The sequence below is a fragment of the Podarcis melisellensis genome (genome assembly GCF_964234715.1).
Source record: "Podarcis melisellensis genome assembly, chromosome: 3".
Lineage (NCBI taxonomy): Eukaryota > Metazoa > Chordata > Lepidosauria > Squamata > Lacertidae > Podarcis > Podarcis melisellensis.
In genome coordinates this window covers 32,538,005-32,560,514 of record NC_138530.1, presented here as the reverse complement: position 1 = coordinate 32,560,514, position 22,510 = coordinate 32,538,005, and the positions used below count along the sequence as shown (strand labels likewise).

The window sequence follows — 22,510 nt, the reverse complement described above, 5'->3', positions numbered from 1 at the left end:
ACTGAGATCAGCCTGGATATTGTGTTGGCGAACTATAAACCAGAACTAGAAGCACTTGACACTTTCCTCCCAGTACTTGCCACTTATCTCCTCTTTGCCTTTTTTGTTGGATGCTAGCTTCCACTTCTGCCTGTGATTAGAAAAAATACCAAAAACGGGAAGCTGCATTATTATAGTAAGACAATTTGTCTGTCCTCCTAGCCTAGCATCCTCAATTCTGGCAGTAGCTGTCCAAGGTGCTGATAGGTCTTTCCCATCACCTGCTATCTGATCCTTTCAACTGGAGATGCCAGAGATTGTACCTGGAGTCTTTTACCTGCAAAGAATTGGCCTCTTATCAATGAATTACAGTCGCCTGGCTCTGAAATAGGTTCATACTGTGAATTCACCAATCTATCTCTACTACTTAGAATTTGAGCCAGGCTTCAAATATCCGGGTTCAGGTCACAGATCAAGACTAACAGGCTACAAAAAACAATTTGCTACAGTCCATTCTCTGTATAAATGGGACTTAAAGTGGCCTATTGTTCTCACATACTTGTTCAAAGGAAGACCAGGGTAAGGGTTATTTGATGACAGACTTTTGAAATGAAGGAATGATTTGGATGTGATGAGTCCCCAATTCAAATCATGAAGAAGCAATCCCATCTTTAACAAGACAAGGAGCTACTAGCTCCCCCATGGCGGGCATGCTTTGGTCCTGGGTTCAATCTAGGGATGGACAGATCAGCCTTTTTTTTTTTTGTCACTTTCACAGGCATTCAACCATAAATCCATTCCCTTCATTTTCTGCGGATATGACAAGTTGAAGTCAACATTTAAGTTGTATCCATTGTTCCTTAAAAAAACACATTATGTATGCCATTTGTAGGCACTTTCTCCTAAAAGACATTATTTTTGAACACACACAATTTGCATGTCGTGTGCATTTCTTGAAATGAAACTGCACTGCAAAATTTGCCAAAATGTGCTATCTGCTTGATAACTGCCTGCTTATGACATAAAAGTCTAGGAGATGTGAATTAGGTTTGCTCCCATTTTAATAGAGAGAATCAGTTAAATTCTCCTCCATCCCCAGTTTATTCTCTGCTAAAGGATCTAGTAGACCTGGGGAACATCTTTGCCTGAAATCATGCCACTACCAGTCAGAGTAGATGATACCAACCTAGATGAATCAATGGCTCTCATTATAAGGCACTGGCATCTGTTCATGTTATAAACTGCATAGTGCTATCAAAACTATGAATAATTTTAAAATATCATTTTTTTGAACTGCACTCCTTGAAATATTCAGATTTCCCCATTTCCTCCCCTGTTTGGTTTCCCTTTCCATCTTTTTTGCACTTCTCCCTTGTTTATAACAGCTACTGAGCCAAAACCAGCATGTCACCAGCAGAAACTAGCAATAGTGGCAGCTACTGTATATCTATAAAACCAATGGAGCATTTGGAAGGTGGAGGTCAGCGGGGCTAGCATATGGAGCCACAAAGCCATGGAACACTGGCATGCCTCGACTCGTTGGGAGGTGTCTGCTGCAGATGGCAGAGACCCAAAAGCAATCAGGAAGAATTCTTTTGGCTGTGGGCAATTTATCCCACTCACTGTTACATTTCTAGCCTGCCAAGCTGGAGTGTATGACTTTATTCCAGATATTGCACACACACACACAAACACAAAAAAAACACATGGGGCAGGCAGGAGATGATTTACAGTGCAATTTTGGCTCCAAGTTTATTATTGCTTTTGCTAGTATGTATGTATTTATGAGAAGAGAATCGAAAAGATAGTGGGATGCGATCGTTTCTCTGTTTATGAAGAATAGTAATAGCAAGGCTGTTTTATTATTAGATCTGAGAAAGAGGTCTTGTACTTTTAGGAAAAGGTGAACAAAGGATTGGTGACAAGAAGTCCCCATGAAGAAATGGAATTGAGTGTGGAGGAATATATTGACCTAATATGTTCACTTGTTTTTAAGTACTGTATTTTTTGCTCTATAAGACTCACTTTTTCCCTCCTAAAAAGTAAGGGGAAATGTGTGTGTGTCTTATTGAGCAAATGCAGGCTGCGCAGCTATCCCAGAAGCCAAACCAGCAAGAGGGATTGCTGCTTTCGCTGCGCAGCGATCCCTCTTGTTGTTCTGGCTTCTGAGATTCAGAATATTTTTTTCTTGTTTTCCTCCTCCAAAAACTAGGTGCATCTTATGGCCTGGTGCGTCTTATGGAGTGAAAAATACGGTAGTTCTGGTATCAGTGGTACGGCTCTTCTTGGTGATGTGGGTTGTTCACATAATTTTCCTACAGGTCGTTGTCCCATTCCAAAACAAACTATTGTTGTGTTAAGATAAGTTTAAGACTCATCTAAAGGTTGATATTATTACTGGCCACAAAGTAGATGTAAATTCATTTATTTATATTAGATTTCTACACCAAAGGATGTTAGTTGCTGCAGCTGAGGATTACAGAAAAGTAACAACTGACTACTGCTGCTACCTACCATATTTCCACTCCATTGCAGCTATTACTACAAGTATATAAGCAAAGCACAGCTTCCATAATTGTTCCACATAACATCATCTTGGCTTCCTTCCTTGCAATGTTGCACCTGCAATATCCCACCAAAAACTTGGGGGACAAAGCAGGAAGCTTGGCAGGATCTAAGGGCTCCACTCTCATAAGAATTTCTATTTCCAGATTTTCCCATATCCCGTTATATTATCACAGAACTTCAGTGCACACTTATAATGTGATTGCCCTGCATTTCTTATTTTGCATCTTCCCAGCACTCAAAATACCTTTTAGCTACTTGTCTACCCATTGACACAGTGATAATCTTATTGAAAGGGTCCAATCATGTTTCTTGCCTGACTCTATAAATGCATGAATTTCAATGCATGATGACAGCAAGCTTTTTAAAAAGGCATTTTTTAAATGTTCCTCCTGCCATTATGCTGGATGAACATGTCGTGAGAACATTCCCATTTTCCAAGGATTTGGAAATGGAGAAAATGGAGGGAATATTACTGACATCTTTTTGTTTTCATCAATGAGTTGCAGGTGGGGCAGTTGCCCCAAACAACATGAAAATAAAGAATCATTGAAATGCAAAATGGAAATGACCTATTAGGTCATTTAATCTGCCTCCTTCCAAGTCAGGGTTTTTCAGACACTCATTGACTGAAACAGTGTGATTTCCATTACTGCTCCAAGAAGATCAAATTCAATAAATCTTACACTTATTTCCTCTAAAAGACATTCCACCTTCATGTGCTTTGTTTTCCATTTTTCATACACCATTTTATAGACCAATGTTAAACAATTCCACTTGCAGCTGGAAGATTTTCTTTATTTATAGACGGAGTATCATCTTAGAAATGCTATTCTCACTCTTGGCTAGATAGAGATATATAATACAATACACACACACACACACACACACACTATCCAGTTTTACAGTCTAGAGGTTACCAGAGTACAACCCACTAAGTTATGCTGCTGTGCAATTTGAAGTCATTTTACTAGAGCTTCCATTAGCCTTCCCTGTTCACCAAACACTGGAATTAGTGGAAGTGTGCACAGAAACAAGGCCTGGTGGATTGCCTTCAGCTACCACCCTAGCACTGAAGGTACAGGTTTACCAAAGAGATTTGCTTTATTATTCTTTTCCTAATGTATCCTTTCATTCTGACAGCTGAATTGCCACGAGCTGATTTATTCAGCAAGCTGGCCGCAGTAGACTCAAGACCCAGACTTAGCAATTCCTGCAAGACAGCAGCTAATTTAGAGCCCCATCAGTTTAAATTATTGAGACCCACCATGTTTATCCACATTTAATTTTATCTGCCATTGCAATGATCACTCTTTCCAGGGCTATGAAATCCTTTCGCATCCTCACAGTCTGCTGTGGACAATTATGTCATATTCTGGGTCATTGGTGAATTTTGCCACCTGGCTGTCTGGGTTGCTTTCCAGTCATAACGAATACGCTGTGCAATGATTCTGTTTCCAACAAAGAGCATGAGGGCAACTTGATGTTTATCTCTTTCACATATTTGTCTAAAATGGATCACTTGCACACACGTACCATCTTTTCATCCAGTTGCTAATCTGGGAAAGAACCTTTCATCTCTTGATCTAACACCGGTTTGCTTCTCTTAGAAGCAGTTGATAAAAAATTATTAGGAAAGATTACAACAGCAAGGGCTTTGGGGAGGGTCTCCTATGTTGCTAGCTGCCGGTAACTTACATGTAAAAGGTAAAGGGGCCCCTGACCATTAGGTCCAGTCATGACCGACTCTGGGGTTGCGGCACTCATCTCGCTTTACTGGCCAAGGGAGCCGGCATACAGCTTCCGGGTCATGTGGCCATCATGACTAAGCCACTTCTGGCAAACCAGAGCAGCCATTTACCTTCCCACTGCAGCGGTACCTATTTATCTACTTGCACTTTGACGTGCTTTTGAACTGCTAGGTTGGCAGGAGCTGGGACTGAGCAATGGGAGCTCACCCCATTGCGGGGATTCGAACCAACGACCTTCTGATCGGCAAGCCCTAGGCTCTGTGGTTTAACCCACAGCGTCACCCGTGTCCCCATCTTACATGTACACACACACACACATACGCTTCTTACTTTTCCAAGCACCTCCAGCAAAGGGCTGTGTCAAAGACAAAAGCCTTATTGAACTGAATGTGAGTTGTGCAATCCATTCATTATCTTCAACTTGGGAGATGCATGACAAATATTTTCTGGAGATACCCTGTGAACTTGACCACTAACTTCTGAACTCTCTAGTTTCTACCAATGGGAACAATCTAGCCTACACTAAACACATAAAAATCAATCTTATATGCAGGACTTTTTTTAGAGCCAGAACTCAGTTCTGGCACCTTTCAGGTGGGTGCCATTGCCATTCTAAAAGAACAAGGGAGGTGTTCATGGTGAATTCCAGCACCTCTTTTTCTAGAAAAATAGCACTGCTTATATGGTAAGTAAGGAAGTTGTTAGAGGGCACATTCTGGGGCCTACACTGATAAGGGTGTGCAAGAGAGAGGGCAGCCCCAACTTCTTTTTATGGAGCTTGGGGCTTTGAGGTCCCAACCTGAACCAGAGGCAATCACCACTTCAGAGCTCCTGCAAAGGAGAGTGTCTGCTGAATTTAATAAAGAAAGAAGACTACCAGGGAGAACTGGAGAAGGTCCAAAGTTCAGAGGCAGAGCACCTGCTCTGAATGCAAGAACATCCCAGGATCAACCCCTAGTATCTCCAGGCAATACTGAGCTAGGCGGACCCAGAGTTTGATTTGGTATAAGGCAGCTTCCTGTGAGTAGTTCATCCACTTGCCACAGGGGCTAAAACATATGGAAAGGAAGGCGGGTACTCTTTGAAGCCCACAGAGCTACCCAACAGCAACCCCTGAATCCCAGGCAGATGGCATTTGGGTAAATACAGCTGGGACATCATGCCTGATCAATGCCATTAGTGTCAAAACTCAGATAGAGTTTTGCACGCTCACTCCATCAAGGCCTGTGAGGGAGACCCGCCACTAACAATCTCCAAAAGATTAGAGGATGAAATTCTCCCTGCTTCCCAAGCCACTGCTGCTTGACAGTTTCCATTAGCCCACCAGGCAGCTCTGGGCAATCAGATGCGCTGTCCCTGGCCTCTCCTCCCAATGAGACTCATTGCCGCAGCCTGTTCCACAAAGTGCACTGTGGTGCCAGAGGGGAGCTGCTGAATCTCCCCAAGCAGCTGGCCAGTGACAGGCTGTATCTCCCACTGGGAGCAATTCCCTTCCTCCTTGCTAGCTGAGCTCCCCACTTGCTCCCTCGGCCAGTCCAGACGCCTGCTGTTGTTGTTGTTTTAAATTCATGTGCTTGCTCAGGTACTTAGCTAATGCTGCATCCTCCTGACATCTTCAATAAACCAGAACCCAATTACTGCATGAAGGAATCAGGAGGGAAAATATAATTAGCCCATGCTACATCTACGTTCTGTGCCATCTCTAGCTCCATCAATGAGAATTGGTGGGAGAGTGCTATTGCACTCAGGTCCCATTTTTGAACTTCCCATGGGCATCTGGTGGCCACGGTCAGAACAGGCTGTCAGAGTAGACGGGCCATCTGTGGCTCTTCTTATATTCCTGATATTCCTCCCCCCCAATCACAAACAGAAGCTCAGTGCCCTGGTGTAGAGAATCCAGACCAAGGGATGGGATGAAATAACAGCCAATTTACATCTTCTTCCATCTTCAGTGGGGCAGCTGGTGAATATTCCATTTGTTATTTCTCTCCAGGAATGACATGCTCTCTGCTTAGCTATTAACCGACACCCATCAGGGCTGTCAACTTCCCTCTGGGGGAAAGAGCATCTGGCTATAGTCTGCAAACAAATGAGAATCTCAGCAGCGCTTGCACTTAAGCATCAACGCAACATTATCTAGTATAGATTGGCTCCTACCATAATATTCACATGGGAGGGGGCGGGGGGGGGGGAGGAAAGTTTTCACATGGAAACTGAATTTAAGGATTTTCTAGTCAGCATCCAAGATTTAATTTAAGGGCTGTGTCTTAAACCCAGATCTGTGGCAAGATGACAGTCTGGCAGTTCTCCCTGTGCCTCTTCTGGTACTAGGCCAATGGGAAATCGCTCAATAAAAATTTTTACTCAGACTCTCCTACTAGAGGAGAAGCTTATGGTTTTTCTGGAGAGGACAGAAGCATTTCTTGTCAACTTTAGACTTGGCTTGATCTACCTTTTGCTTCCTTCCAGATGGCTCTTCCAGGCTGCTCTAGATGTGAACACAGAAAGCTGCCTTATACTGAACACTGGTCCAGTGAGTTCAGTATAGTCTGCACTGATTGGCAGCAGCTCTGCAAAGCTTCAGGCAAGGGCTTATTGCAGCTCTACCTGGAGATGTTGAGGAACTGAACCTGGGACCTTGTGCATGGAAAGTGAATCCTCTGCCACTGAGCTAAAGTCTTTCCCCTGCAGCTGAATACGTTTCCAGCCATACAGCGTTTGGACAGCCTTCAGAGTTTCCAGGACAGAGTTTTATCTGAAGGGCTACCTTAAAGATGAAGAACTGTCAGAAGGGAGAGCAGCAGGGGCCTTGAAGTGACCCATCAGCACTTAGCACCTGGACAGCACACTAAGCTCATCAAGGAACAATCTTCCCCACTAGGGTGAGGTGTACTGTATTTACATTTAAATTACAGTAATTAAATTTCAACCTATATACATCACATGCAAAATGCATGCATGTTTTCCTGGTGCATTTCCCCCTGTTTGGTGACACCTTTATGTGGCCACCCTAGACCGGATTTAGTGCTGAGATGCTCACCATATATTGTTACTCTGTGAGCTTTCAGTAGCAAACTGAGATGAAGCAATGGCCGGCTTGACGGTTCTTCTTGCATCGTGATTTCTGCATAGCACCCACCCCCATGATTCGTGATATATTGCCAGGTCAAAAATTATGAAACCGATATCATATTAGGGACTTCAAACTGGTTTTGGACAATATATTGATATATCGCCCCACCCTAATAATGTCTGTAAAGCATTCTGTAAAGCGATATACAAAAAAAGTGAGAGAATATAACTGATTGAGCCCATTGATTCCTCTTTAGACTAAATAATAACATGAGGTTGTAGCCAATGAATATGTCCTTATTTGTGCAACACTTGGGCAACACAACTCCACCTGCCTCCTCGCTCTGCTGAATCCCTGTACAGCTCCTAAATCTGTTCTGGAGGTTCACCCATATTTCCAGAGCAGATTTCTTTTGAGGGGGAGACATGCAAGGAAAGGATAGAGAGCAGAACAGGATGACATGGTTGGATGCAGCCCCTGACCTATGCCTCTACAAACCATCAGACCTAGGGTGTACTCCCCGGTAACACAATTCAGGAACGGTCAAGTCCTTTTGCAGGAGCATGTGTGTGGTAACTGTGTTTTCTGATATGCAACTGAAAAAGAGAGAGAGAGAGAAGAAGGAATATGGAACCTGTGGTGTCTTGTGTCTCGTATGCCACGGTCACTGGGTATCCTCTCACTCTCCCGCTGGTTGAAGGCATATAGTCGATACGGGTCCTCTCCTCCCTTCCATTTCCGGGCAGTCAGGTACTTTCGTTCTTCAAACTGATTCCAGAGGTCATCCCAGTCGATGTCAGAGCCCTGTTCATGTACAAACATGGATGCTCATCAGAACAAGAAGCACTGCAACTGAATTGCCATGCCTTTGTTGTCAGCATGGAAAGTGAATCCTCTGCCACTGAGCTAAAGTCTTTCCCCTGCTGCTGAATGTGTCTCCAGTTGTACAGCATTTGGACAGGCTTCAGACTTCACAGGACAGAGTTTTATTTGAAGGGCTGTCTGGTCCAACTTAAAGATGAAGAACTGTCAGAAGGGAGAGCAGCAGGGGCCTTGAAGTGGCCCATCAGTACTTAGCACATGGGCAGCACACTAAGCTCATCAAGGAATAGTCTTCCCCACTAGGGTGAGGTGTACTGTATTTACATTTAAATTATATTTCAATCTATACACAGCACAGCGCACCTCAGGTTAAGAACGGTTTCGGGTTAAGAATGGACCTCTGGAACGAATTAAGTTCATAACCCAAGGTACCACTGTACCCATTTATCCCTCTTTAAGGCGTGATCTGCCCTTGTAGCAGAACGAGGTGGTAGAGGCCTGTGTTAACAGAACACAGCTTCAATTGCAGCATCTGCCTGCACCCCTTGCCCAAGCCACAGCCCGAACCATCCCCGCCATGCTCTCCTCACCATACCCTCATGTGCTGAAGAGTCAACCTGTCCTTTCGTTCAGCTGCACACAATGGCTTTGTCCCTGCATTGTGGAAGCCAACACAATGGGGCCCTGATAAAATCACATCATTACAGAAGCACAGCCTCTTTGATCTCAACCTGTGTGTAGTACAGAGAGATTCAAAACTTGTACAATTGTTCCAACACCGGGAGGGGGGGGATGTGTGATCTTATCCAATAATTGATCTCTCTTTTTTATTGTTAAGTCAGTATCCAAGTCCCTTTTGGCTGCTAACAGCACAAAATGAGGCTTTCGAAACAGGCAATTTTACCCCATAATTGATTTTATTCACATCTGACAGCACATTTTAATGTAATAATAGGTAGGGGAGGAGGGGGAATGATGCCTCTGACAAATGAATGGCCCACGTCCCCTTCATCAGCTTTACACATTGGACTGGTCCAAAGTACCCCTGTAATGTTTAATATTACATTTCACGTTGGCTATAAAGGAGTCATAGGCAAGCACCAAATGGCTAGCTCCTATTACAGCGATGAGACATCTTTTCTCAAGCACCTAAGTGAGGGGCTACATCAAAGCCCTTCTGGACATTTAAATTTATACAAGATCACTCTTATCTACATGCTTGCAGACTTTTGACTCCTTTAATAAAAAAAAATCCTATACATTTGTGCAGCATGCTTCATTAAATTCCACCAAAGCAATGCTGATTATTTATTTAAACCATGATCCACCTATAATGTTGCCTGTGCAAGTCACACGGAAATGAATGGAAGCCATGCAATTCTTTTCAGTTGTAACCTGCATCCAATTCAATGAGGTATGCATGATGGGGAATGGCAGTGGTTTGTGACCAATGTGTCTAACCATAACTTTTTTTTCTTCTCTAAACTACCATTAATCCAAATGCTTCTTGCTGCTGCAAGAGAAAAGGAATCCAACCTTCTGCTGGCCCTCTTTTAGGCTTGCTCCTGCAGCACAGTCTCATAGATGTTTGCTCAAAAGTAAGTCTGACTGTGAGGGACGTGGGTGGCACTGTGGGTTAAAAAACAGAGCCTAGGACTTGCTGATCAGAAGGTCGGCGGTTCAAATCCCCACGACGGGGTGAGCTCCTGTTGCTCGGTCCCTGCTCCTGCAAACCTAGCTGTTCAAAAGCTTGTTAAAATGCAAGTAGATAAATAGGTACCACTCCGGCGGGAAGGTAAACGGCGTTTCCGTGCGCTGCTCTGGTTCCCCAGAAGTGGCTTAGTCATGCTGGCCACATGACCTGGAAGCTGGAAGCCGGCTCCCTAGGCCAATAAAGCGAGATGAGTGCCGCAACCCCAGAGTCGGTCACGACTGGACCTAATGGTCAGGGGTCCCTTTACCTTTAAGTCTGACTGTGTTCACTCCCAGGTACGTGGGCTTGGGGTTTCAGCCACAGAGTATTCATGCATAGCGGTCCTCTCTGTGTGTGCATTGCTCTGTGGTCCTTTGCTTATTACTTATAAAATCAGGAACAAAGGAAGCAGCCTTATAGTGCCCCGTCTAGCTTAGTATTGTATACACTAAGGGCTCATCCACATTTCTACTCGTCATCCTGCTTTCCCACAGGAAATCTCACTCTTTACCGCCAAGTCAGACCAAACTTCAATCCAGATTTCCGCTGACTGACGACTGTTTTGATTCAGCACTAAAGAGCAGGTTTCCCCCAGGGCAAACGGAAAACCTCTCAGACCCCTGCTTTCTAGGCACGAGACACGTGGAAATGTGGACGAGCCCTATCTAGCAGCAGCTATCCAGCATTTCAGACAAGCGTCTCTCCTAACTCTCCCTGGAGATGCCAGGAATTGAACCTGGGCTCTTCTGCATCCCCCACCAAGCTGCATCCCCTCCCCAAAGGCTCTTGTGCCCCTGACTTATGCTTTACATTTAATCTTTTCACCTTGGCACCTTATGCTCAACTTTCTCAACCAATCAACGCTATTGACAGATCTTGCTATACCCACCCTTTAATACTGCAAAAATCTGTTTTTGTTCAACTTACACTGCTAGAATACTAGGTAGGGCTTTAATTGTGTCTCAGCTGGATTAGTAATGTTGTGTTTTCCAGTCCTTTACTCTCCCACCTTAAGCCTTTAACTTCTGTTCAGAATTCTGCTGCCTCGCCGTTATCTTCCGAATCCCATTTAAATTGTTTACTTTTCTTTTCAAACCTGGAATGCTCTGTCCCTTGCGTATTTGCCATCTGTAGTCTTTCTTTAGAGTGCAGCTTGCGTTCTTCTTCTTCATCTCCTTGTTAGGCTTTGAATCTCCTCCTATTTCTCGCCTATATCCTTTAGTTTCTGCATATGCTTAGAAAGCTCTGGCAACCAATGTGCTGTTTTCCACATCTCATCAGCCAAAACCGGCTGGATCACACCAAAGGAAGTTTCATCTAGCTTCCTGGTCTGCCATTCACCAACCAGGTGCCTAAGGGAAGACCATGGCAGGCCAGGACATGAGCCTGACAGCATTCTCCCTACTTGTGCTCCCCAGCAAACTAGTAACTTTTTGAAAGTTCTCTTCTTGTTTTAAATCCCGCTTCAAATGTGTTAAAGAAGGTCCACCTAGAATCCCTAGATCTGATCAACAAATTTCAAAGAGGACATAGCAATAATGGGACACCTCAATTTCTCTGATATATGTTGGAAGACAAACTCTGCTAAAAATGAAAAGTATTATATCTATAGATATACAAATAAATTGATAGATATATAAAATTGTCCAGTAGCATCTTAGAGACCAACTAAGTTTGTTCTTGGTATGAGCTTTCGTGTGCATGCACACTTCTTTTCTAAGGTGCTACTGGACAATTTATTTTATTTCATATATATATATTGACTGCATCAGACCAACACGGCTACCTAACTGAATCAATGAAAAGTATTGTTATGGATTTGGGGGACCCCCCTAAACCCCAGAAATTAATAATGGTAGGATTTTTATTATTTGGATTTTTTTATTTTTTATTGGGTTTTATAAACAAGAATGATGTTAAAGAAATAAGTATACCAAGTTTTCTCATGTCATTTGTATATCACAAAAATGGCATAATAAATGTGGGAAAGTATCTACAACATATGTTTCATTGTTAGTTTTGAAGGGAAGATGGGAGGTCAGTGGAAAAATACAGGCTAAGCTTCCTTTCTGAGCCAGGGCCTCATCTGGGATAGACCCTTTAACATTTCAAAAGGTGTTGATGGCCCATCTAGGAGGAATCTTGGGCTTGGGCAGACAGAAGGTTGCCAAGGTAACTGGGTATGAAGTGACAGGAAAAGAGAGTCTTTAGCTGCTGTGCTGGGAAGAAGGGAGAGGAGAGATGTCTTGGACTCTTCAAATGACCACACTGTAAAATCTGGACTCCCTCCATGCAGACTGAAGGTGTAAATAGGCGAATAAACCGTGTTTCCTAAAGCTACGTCAGTCTCTAAGGTAAAGGTAAAGGTACCCCTGCCCGTACGGGCCAGTCTTGACAGACTCTGGGGTTGTGCACCCATCTCACTCAAGAGGCCAGGGGCCAGCGCTGTCCGGAGACACTTCCAGGTCACGTGGCCAGCGTGACATCGCTGCTCTGGCGAGCCAGAGCCGCACACGGAAACGCCGTTTACCTTCCCGCTGGTAAGCGGTCCCTATTTATCTACTTGCACCCGGAGGTGCTTTCGAACTGCTAGGTTGGCAGGCGCTGGGACCGAGCAGCGGGAGCGCACCCCGCCACAGGGATTCGAACCGCCGACCTTTCGATCGGCAAGTCCTAGGCGCTGAGGCTTTAACCCACAGCGCCACCTGCGTCCCATTACGTCAGTCTCTACTCTGTCTCAATTCTCCATAGGAACACAGACCTTTGGTGAGTGCCTGGAACCTCCGGGAATCTTGCTACCATTTGGCAGAGAGTGGGGGTGGCACCCAGCTTCTGCAACAGTGTAATGGCATTCTTGCCCTGCCTTGCTGACAATTTCGTATTCCAGAAGATGGGACTTAGCTATCCTCGACACGATCTTCAAGAACAAGAACCAATTGGCTGATGAGGCAGAAGTAGCTGGGACCATAAGAACAGATGAATCCTGCTGGATCAGACCAAAGAATCACCAAAATCCCTTTGGATTTTTTTTTTGGGGGGTGTTACAGGTCACTGACTGTTGCCCACCCATAAGTAATCCAGTGGTGGTGGCTCCCAGTGCCAGTGGCCCCTGCAAGAAGGGTCCCCCCCAAAAAACCTGGAGCCAGTCAGTTCTGCAGCTTGGTTGTGTAACTTTATTGCCAGCAATTCTGCAAAAGTCGGGGAAGCCCTGACTAAGTCTCACATCCCAGGGCATGTTTGCAGTTTCCGGCAATTGAAGAAATAATCTTTTGACTTGTAGATGGAGCACATTTGACAGGGCGAATAAATATGGACACTCACAATGTCATTTTTACTCATTTCTTCATTGCTTATACCTTCCCTAGCTGCCCTAGCTAGAGCCACAGATGAAAAGAATCCTTGCATTTTGAACAACAGCTGAGGATTTGAAGATATAAAGCATTGGAGGATGTTCTGAAAGCCATTCATTCTTAAGACCACTCCAGCCCATCAGGCTATTTTCAAGCAGGAGGATATATGAAATGTGTTTGCAAGCTTTTGGTAGGAGTCCAATATATCGTGCAATCAATACAGTTGATGTTTTTTTAAGGCATCTTGTAAAACATGATTTATCAATGCAGTAAAAGATCGGGAGAAGTTACATCCAGTGAATCCTAGAATCACTTAAGGTCCCAAGATTTATAAGGTTTGATGACAGTCCTCAGAATCCTTTCTTTTTCAGACTGCCAAAATAAAACACTTCTTTTTAAACAGGCAGGCTCCAGCCCATGAAATGGGCACAATCCAGCTCATAAGCACCATAAAGCTTCCATTTATTTCACTGCCAAAGTCAGGCATCTGCTGAGCTCCCATCCATTGAAATAAATGAAGCCTAGGTCCTTTACCTTTACCTTTAAAGTGCTTAAGTCTGGCTGAATTGTATGCAGTGTTTGGATACAGGTATTTTACTTGTTGTTGTTTGTATTTTTTTGCTGTTGACTGCTGTAATGGTTATATGGGGTTGCTCGTGCGTAAGTTGCCGCCACTCCTGGCTAGGTGGCCTGGTTAAACCTTTCCTGGCTGGACAGCCCTTCACTTTGTGGCTGTTCAGTCGCTAGCAGAATCCGTCAGCGGGCGTTTCTTGAATTTCTTCCAGCAAAGAAATTCTTTGATGCCAAGTCTACGCCTACTTTCCCTGTGCGGAAGTCTTCTGTGCAGGGTGGGTGTGGGTAGTGGAGGACCTGTGCTTTCCCCGCTGGTCTCCGGTGAAGAGTCCTGGAGCCCTCTCTCCGATTCCCCCATCCGCCCCCCTTTATCCCTGGTGTTATGCTGATTTCCTTCCCCACCTGCTGAGTCTCCTCTCTCCCTGCTGGGCCCTTCTCCGGCATCGCTTGGGAGCCCTGCCTCCACTCCTGGCTCCGATGTCAGTTCCCTGACAACTGCCTTGAGCATAATTTGGTGGAAAGGCAGGATACAAAATTAACAAATGAATGAAGTTGTATTTCCTGTGCCACCAAACCAGCATTTCTGGAAGATTTGTTCTAGTCAAAGCATCTCCGTGCTTGCCACACACCCACACATGTGACTCCTTTCTAACTGCAATCTCAATGGCACAGTCCAAGACAAATTGCCACAACTGACTTTCCTAATAGTGAATTTCAGCTCATTGCCTGTCCTTTCAAGGTGACATATGGACTAATTGCTAAGAAGGCATGCTTTGGAACGGAAGAACTTGCCTCAGTAAAGGAGCTGGGCGAGAGGACTTTCCACTCATTCCATAGCCCTACAATTTTACGACCGGCTTGAATGAGTAATTGTCATTCAAGCCAACTGATACCTTACCTGTTCCTTGATGACTGATAAAGGAGAGGTACGGGAATTAAACACTGAAGCAGGAAAACCCCTTCGTTCACCCAGGACGAAACATCAGTTATGGATTATTGGATAAGATCTTCATTATAACATTTCCACCATGCATTATCTCTTCTTCCTCTCAAGTAGAATTCTATCTGGGGACTTATTTAACTGATGTGCCGAAATCTAAATTTAATTTATTATGATCTAACTCACTTTAGGTTCCAAATTAGCATGCACCCGAGAAGGAGCAAGTCAATACTCTACTTGCCTTTCTATTTGTCTTCCACACAGCTCCTCTCTGTGTGCCTCATATTCATTTTCTCTCGTGTACTGGTAATAAATTTGATATCCCCCCCCCCTCTCTCTCAGAAATTGGGCCATTTTTCTTTCAATGCTGCAGCTTAATGACTAGTATTAATTATATAAAACAGTGAGTTAATAAAGAATTTGAGAGAATGAGAGCCCTTCCAGCAGAGGGAGGGGGACAAATCCTTCCCCATCTCATGGGGGGAAATAGCTAATCAGTCTCACCAGCTATTAAAAGATCCTTACCATAGGCCTCCCCTCCTCAGTCTCAAAGTTCAGACTTTAGGTATCATTAACAGGCACTGGGTGGTATTCAACTAACGTGTCCTGTCAGCAAAGATTTTCGGCTTGCACCTGTCTTTTCTCCCCATGCATGCTTTGTGCCCTCCTCAAAACTGATCCAAAGGGCTAGGGAACCCCTAGAACAGAGTTAGTGGGTATTGGGGGGAAGGGAGAAGAATGTTCCATTGAGCAGGTGGGAATCCTTGTGCTGATGGAACGGCCATTTTGGATGCAGCCCAAGTTAAGCCAGTGGTTTGGGTCTTTTGTGTCCTGAACCCGAAGCTACAGAGGAACTTGGTATGTTAAGTCAGCGATGGGGAACCTGTGGTCCTTAAGTTGTCACCCTACGACAAGTCCTATCATCCCCGACTACTGGCCATGCTAGCTGGGGTTGATGGGAGTCGGAACCCCACAGCCTCTGGAGGGTCACCAGTTCCCCAACCCTCTGCTAAGCACCCAGATAATTACAATCCAGAGTTCCTCCCATTTTCTTCCAAGAGAATGGGAGAGCCCCTGCTGGTATGCAGCTCCACGTTAACAATCAAGCCCAGCAAAGCTTTGATCTGACTTTGAGGCTTCCAGAGCTGAGGCACACATACAGTAAGGACATGGTGGTCTGAGCAAAACGTGAGCAAAACGCCTTTCAAAAACAAGTGTTATCTGTATAAAATAAGAGCAATTCACATATCTTCGTTCAATGTATTCGTTCAATGACCAAAATGTTAAGCCATTCTGAAAAGATTTGAGACATCCCACATGTAAGAAGATGTAACAGCTTACAAACTGATCCCTGGAGAATCCTTCGGGAAATAGTAGAGGGGTTTTTTTAACACTAAAAATAGAAATGTTCCAAGATAACACTAATATATAAGGGAATGTTCAGAGCGATAATGCAGCAGTATCCTCAACTCCCCATAGAAGGAAAGGGCTGTAGCTCAGTGACAGAGCATCTGTCTTACATGCAGAACACCCTGGGTTCAAAGCCTGGCATCTACAGGTGGTGCTGAGTTAGACAGCTGCTTTAAACCCTAGAAATCTGCTGCCAGTCAAAAAAGGCAATACTGAGATAGGTGGCCCAATGGTCTGACTTCCAGCTTTGTTTGGGGACATTTTACCACGCTGGGGTCCCCAATTCGCTTGAGGTAGAAAAATACCCCATAAAACTGTATGTGTCAGTTCCACGCTACCTCGAGTCAATGATATATTGCACTGAAAGCCACAAGCAGAGGAAAACTACCCATAAAACAAGCTATGTCCAATTTTTGTGTGGAAAATGGCTAACATTGGATAACTAACCTGTGTCACAACCATGTTGGAAAAGACTCACATCCGCCAAGAGACAAGGACCATCCCAATGGAATTAATACTTCCCATCACTTTATGCAGAAAGACATGATCAGCTTTCCATAATATACCTATAGCTTTTGTTTAAAAAAAGGAGTAGGAGTATTTGCCTTGCAAATATTCTGCTTTCATGTAGTACCTGATTATAAATAAGGAGTGTTTTCCACACAGTTTCATATCATGAAAACTATCAAGAATCATGGATGTATGGCAGTGGACCAGAGCAGAGTTATCTCAAACCTTACATATACCGGGAATGCCCCCCAAAACTACACACAGACACATACACATGGACACGGACACGGAAGGAAATGAATCCTTCTTTAAATTAGCATATTTTTCATTCAGATAATGTTATGCTATGCTGCTGCACCCACCACCCCCAGATGTTGTCAGCAAAGACAACACATGTCAGATACATATGAAATGTGCCTTTCGTTGGCAGCAAATACCAATAAGGCAAGCCTTCAGACAGGAGACTGCAAAGCCCTCCCACCTTCTTTTTGAGATAAACCAATATGACAGCTCAAAAAGGCTCTTCCTCTATTTGTATGTTAAAGGGGCAGTATACACAATACATTGTTTTTTGTGCATGAAAACAGACTCAATTTTTGTCTTGAGAAATGTAACGTGTAAACTGGGCAATCATATAGAAATTAGTGCCATTTCCTTGATTGTGTGCAATGCATCTGGATCAAGCCATTTGCATATATTGCCTAAATAGTATACTATAGTTTACTTAGTTAGATGAGATAATAGATAGATGATAGATCGATCGATCGATAGATAGATGATAGATGATGATAGTTTAGATAGATAGATGATAGATGATAGATAGATAGATAGATGATAGATGATAGATGATGATAGTTTAGATAGATAGATAGATGATAGATAGATAGATGATAGATAGATAGATAGATAGATAGATAGATAGATGATAGATAGATGATAGATAGATGATAGATAGATGATAGATAGATATAGATAGATAGATAGATAGATGATAGATGATAGATAGATAGATAGATAGATAGATAGATAGATAGATGATAGATGATAGATAGATGATAGATAGATAGATAGATAGATAGATAGATAGATAGATAGATAGATGATGATGATGATGATAGATAGATAGATAGATAGATAGATAGATAGATAGATAGATAGATAGATAATGATAGATGATAGATAGATAGATGATGATGATGATAGATAGATAGATGATAGATGATAGATAGATAGATAGATAGATAGATAGATAGATAGATGATAGATAGATAGATAGATATAGATAGATGATAGATAGATGATAGATAGATAGATAGATAGATGATAGATAGATAGATAGATAGATAGATGATAGATTAGATAGATAGATAGATAGATAGATGATAGATAGATGATAGATAGATAGATAGATAGATAGATAGATAGATAGATGATAGATAGATATAGATGATAGATAGATAGATAGATGATAGATAGATAGATGATTAGATAGATAGATAGATAGATAGATGATACATAGATAGATGATAGATAGATAGATAGATGATAGATAGATAGATAGATGATAGATAGATAGATAGATAGTCATAGATATGAATATCATCATTAGTAGTCATAGTAGTAGGCAATAGAGGCTGATGACTCAAAACAGAGCCAGCGAAGATTCATCAACAAAGGCGAGAGAGAGGCAAAACATGGTTAAATGGATGCAAGACAGGCAGGACTTCAGACAGTTTCAAGGTAGATCTGTTCCAAGCACCACCACAGCATAACTGAGCCCTATAGAGCAGAGTAGGCCATCAAGAGTTCAAGCTTCATTGGCTGACTGAAGAGTGGGTCATGCTCTGCATGGAAGTCTAGAACTCCTCTAACATTTTGTCTTCAGGAGGATGAGGACCAGTTGGCATCTCAGGCAAGGAAGAAGAGATGGGATCAAGTGATTGAAAAAGTGGTTCCGGGGAGGTGTCTCGGGCTGTCTGCTCAGGCGGCAGGGACTGCTGGTACCTGGTTCTCTGATGGGGCCTGAGGAGGTCTGATGAAGTCCTCTGTCTACTCATCTCCATATGGGGCTTTAGGTCCCCTGGTAATACACAAGCTCCCTTGCCCCATATCTTCCATGCCAAGTCTAGGGTCATTCCCCCTGGGGGATGTGACAGCACCTTTTTCTTTGTCTGGGGCACTAGCCTGGGGCAATTATGTACAAAGACTAACAAACTGAGTCCAATTTATAAGACGGAAACTCAAAGGCACTTGCAGAAGCTTTCCAATGTAAGACTGTTCCCATGTATAACCAAAAAGGTTAGTAGAGATGCTCCTTGATTTGATTACACTGCATTCAGATATACAGGCAAAGTGGGGAGATCCAAAATAACTGTATGTCAGAGCTAGACTAATCAAACTGTCTGCTAAAGCTTCAACTGAAAGTGACAATTCCAGTTCATCTGAGGACAGAGAGGCCGTGTATTTGATCATTTTCTTCACTGAAAAATTCAGCGGCGAGGCATTTCCATTATATTCTCTTAAAAAAAAGAATCCGCAATGGGGATGCTTAGCCAAAGGAACTATCCACCAAACACCACAACTAAAGGGCTACCTCAAACTGTGCAGAATCACGCGGGCTATCATCTGAGAAAGAGCGCTAACACGCTGTGAAATAGCACACCTGAGTCCCGGAGGAATCAATTAGACGGGACCTCTTGGGGACAAGCAGGAAGTTTAAAGGAAAGGGCTTCATTAATTCACAGCAGAGGCTAAGTTGCTCTATCGGAAATTAAGTTGGTGGACTGAGGCCTGTTCCTTTCTCTCTGACCCTGTTTCCCTCTTTCGTTAATTATTACTCAGACAAGCCTTCTTTACAAAGAGATAGGGACCCAGGGGGATGAAAGTGCACAGCCTTAATTTTTCGCCTCCTGTGTATAAAGGCTGGAAACCCAACTCTTCCCCCAAAGCAGCTCTCCCTTATTACACAAGATATTTGACATCTTCCCCTAGCTGAGAATGCACTCAGGTAACAGCTGCCTCCTCCTTTACCAGCTCACTAAGTAGCTTCCTTGGAAACACCTGTGGCTTAAAATAAAAACAAGAAAGGAAAGGAAAGTCTCTCACTGTGACAGCACATTAAAAATTGAAACTCTCTAAGCTTGGAGACATACTTCTGTGTCTGCCTCTTAAATCAAGGCTCAGGGAAAAAAGAGTGGGGGGGAGAGAGAGGTGGTGGGAGGGAGAGCAGGTCATTAGCAGTAAAGACTACAATTTTCCAGCAATTGTTAATGCTTTGTTTATGTGGGTTTCTACGAATATGACATTTTAATGGCACAATAATTGTGTGATTACAGTGCAACAAGGATTGCTAGAGCAAGAAAAGAGCAGCTCAGACCGGCGCCTGCTGTGGGTTCTTCAGTTTTCCCTGAAGCCTGTAGACGGATAACCACAGGATTTCCATTCAGGACTGTCAAGCTGCGAATACCCACACTGACAAGCACCCATTTCCATGCCCTCATGAGATGCCTCAGGCTTGTTTAGTCACAGGTGCTACAGGCACTAGGTCAAACCCTTTTCTTCCCCAAAATACTGTAGGTTATAATGGGCTAAGGAGCCAAAGACAACAATGAAGGTGTTATTAACAGGATGTGTACCTGCCTTTACGTTACTGCCAGTTTCTTTACACTTTATTGATATAAGTTGCATTTTCAGCTGAATTTGGGGGGAACTATTTGAAGCATCCATGGTGTCAAGCTCTTTTGTTTGATTTGCTCATTGCAAACAGCTGAAAGTCTGTAAATTTTGATAATAAACCCGATTTGCAGTGGGGGTTGAGTAATTTTGGTTGCAACTGTATATGCTGTGCGAAGATCGTCCTCCTTTACCCCATCCTAAAACTTCCAGCGTTCAGTTTCAATAGATGGATGGCCCCAGGTTTTAGTATTATGGGAAAGGAAGGGGGGAATCCTCCTCAAAATTATATACTATCCTATTCCACTCATGTTGTTCACCTTTTCTCCAAAATTAAAAAGTCCCAAATGTTGTAACCTTTCCACATAGGGGAGTTGCTCCGTCCCCTCGGTCATTTTGGTTGCCCTTTTCTGAATCTCTACAATGCTTCCTTTGAGCTGAGGCACCAGAACTGTACAGCGTGTTCCATGTGCAGCCGCAACAGATTTTTATCATGGCATGTAGATATTGACACCTGTGTTTTTGGAATCTTTTCCTAAGGATCCATAGCACAGCATTTGCCTTCTACATAGCTGCTACACACCAAGTCATAATTTTCTCCAAGCTGGCCACTACAACCCAGCACACATATATATGTTCGTATCAAGGTTTGCCATACGTCCTCTTTTTCCAGGACACGTCCTCTTTTTTTAGGGGTAAAATATCTGTCCGGGTGGATTTTTTGAATTTGCCAAAATGTCCGGGTTTTGCCGCATCCCTTCCTGGCGCCCTCTGATGTCACTCCAGTGCGTGCCCCACCCATGGCATGCCCCAGGTGCCAGCAAGTGTGTCCTCTTTTTTGCTCTTCAGAATATGGCGACTCTATTGCTCTGTTGGAGGAAGGGAAGAAAACCTGAAAAAAAACCAAAATCCTATGCAGATCTGCAGATGGTTGTTTCCAAAGGTTGTAAGAGGAACAAAATAGAATGTTTAGTTGGGGATTCCATTTGCCATCAGTCTCCTCTGGTGAAGTTCTCCTTCCCCCACTTTGCCTCTCTGGGTAGGATTCTATACTGGCATTTCTTGACTTTGCTTTATTGACATTCCGAAGAATTTGAGTTGGGTTCAACGGCAACTTCCTAAGCCAGGCATAGACAAACTCGGCCCTCCAGATGTTTTGAGACTACAACTTCCATCATCTCTAGCTAACAGGACCAGTGGTCAGGGATGATGGGAGTTGTAGTCCCAAAACACCTGGAGGGCCGAGTTTGCCTATGCCTGTTCTAAGGGGTCAACCAAGTTGAGGAAAACTTGAGTTAGAACGATAAATGCCTGTAATGAAGAAGCATCAATTCCAAGCAGGCTTGCTACTTTCTGTAAAATTGCCAGGGCTTAGAGGGACTGGTTGGTGGGGAAGGGGGTAGGCAGTCAATCTATGAAACTGACAATATCAGGGCAGATTATGGATCATGTCAGACAGTGTTAAAGGTGTTTGTTCTCTGGTTTGTTTGGAGCTTCCTTCTCATTACCCCTAATGAATAAGCCGTTTGCATTTTAAATCACTCCTGGCTGCATTATTGTTACCACCGTGCACCAAAATAACCTTGAAGAGAGTTTCACAAATTTTCAGAACCACTGGTCTAACATACTAGCTCTACATATGCTCGCATGCTGCAGGTAAGAGAATAAAGGAGAGCAAAACTCTTCAATTTAGAATTCCCAGAGAAGGTAACAGAAAGAAAGACACTTTCATTTGGCACAGTGTGTTTTGCTCACAAGTGTCAACGCAGTCCTGGCAGCAGTGGGAATGCCAGCTGTCTGCAAAACACACCGGTAAAGAGCATTAAATTTCTGCTTCTGCCAGAAGTATCCACAAAAGCAAACTGCTTGTCTGTCTCTAGAGAAACTAATTGCTGGGTAAAACCAAATGCAGCAAATTGTACATGTGCCACACTAAATCAGCATCTTTCGCCCCCTCCTACAGGCTGCTACACCACTTTCCCCTCCCCCGAGTACTCTTCCGAGGAGGAAAGTGATAAATCCCCCATCCCCCATCAATTCACGCTCAAGATTTCATCCCTCCATATTTCTAAGAGCTCGTCAGAAGATTTAAGGTTATATTCTTCTGCATTCCCTCTCACACATACACACAAACCACACAACATCTTTTCTCTGTCACTGTAACTGAAAGGC

At 43.5% G+C, this 22,510-nt stretch overlaps 1 protein-coding gene across 1 annotated transcript in view; it reads right to left on the bottom strand.

Annotated features, from left to right (window-relative positions):
• GALNT14 (polypeptide N-acetylgalactosaminyltransferase 14) overlaps positions 1-22,510 on the bottom strand; it is a 205,675-nt gene that overhangs the window by 98,578 nt on the left and 84,587 nt on the right. Inside the window, exon 2 of the mRNA XM_081904102.1 lies at positions 8,003-8,172. Within this exon, the coding sequence (XP_081760228.1) occupies positions 8,003-8,172 (170 nt within the window). The remainder of the gene's footprint in view (positions 1-8,002; positions 8,173-22,510) is intronic.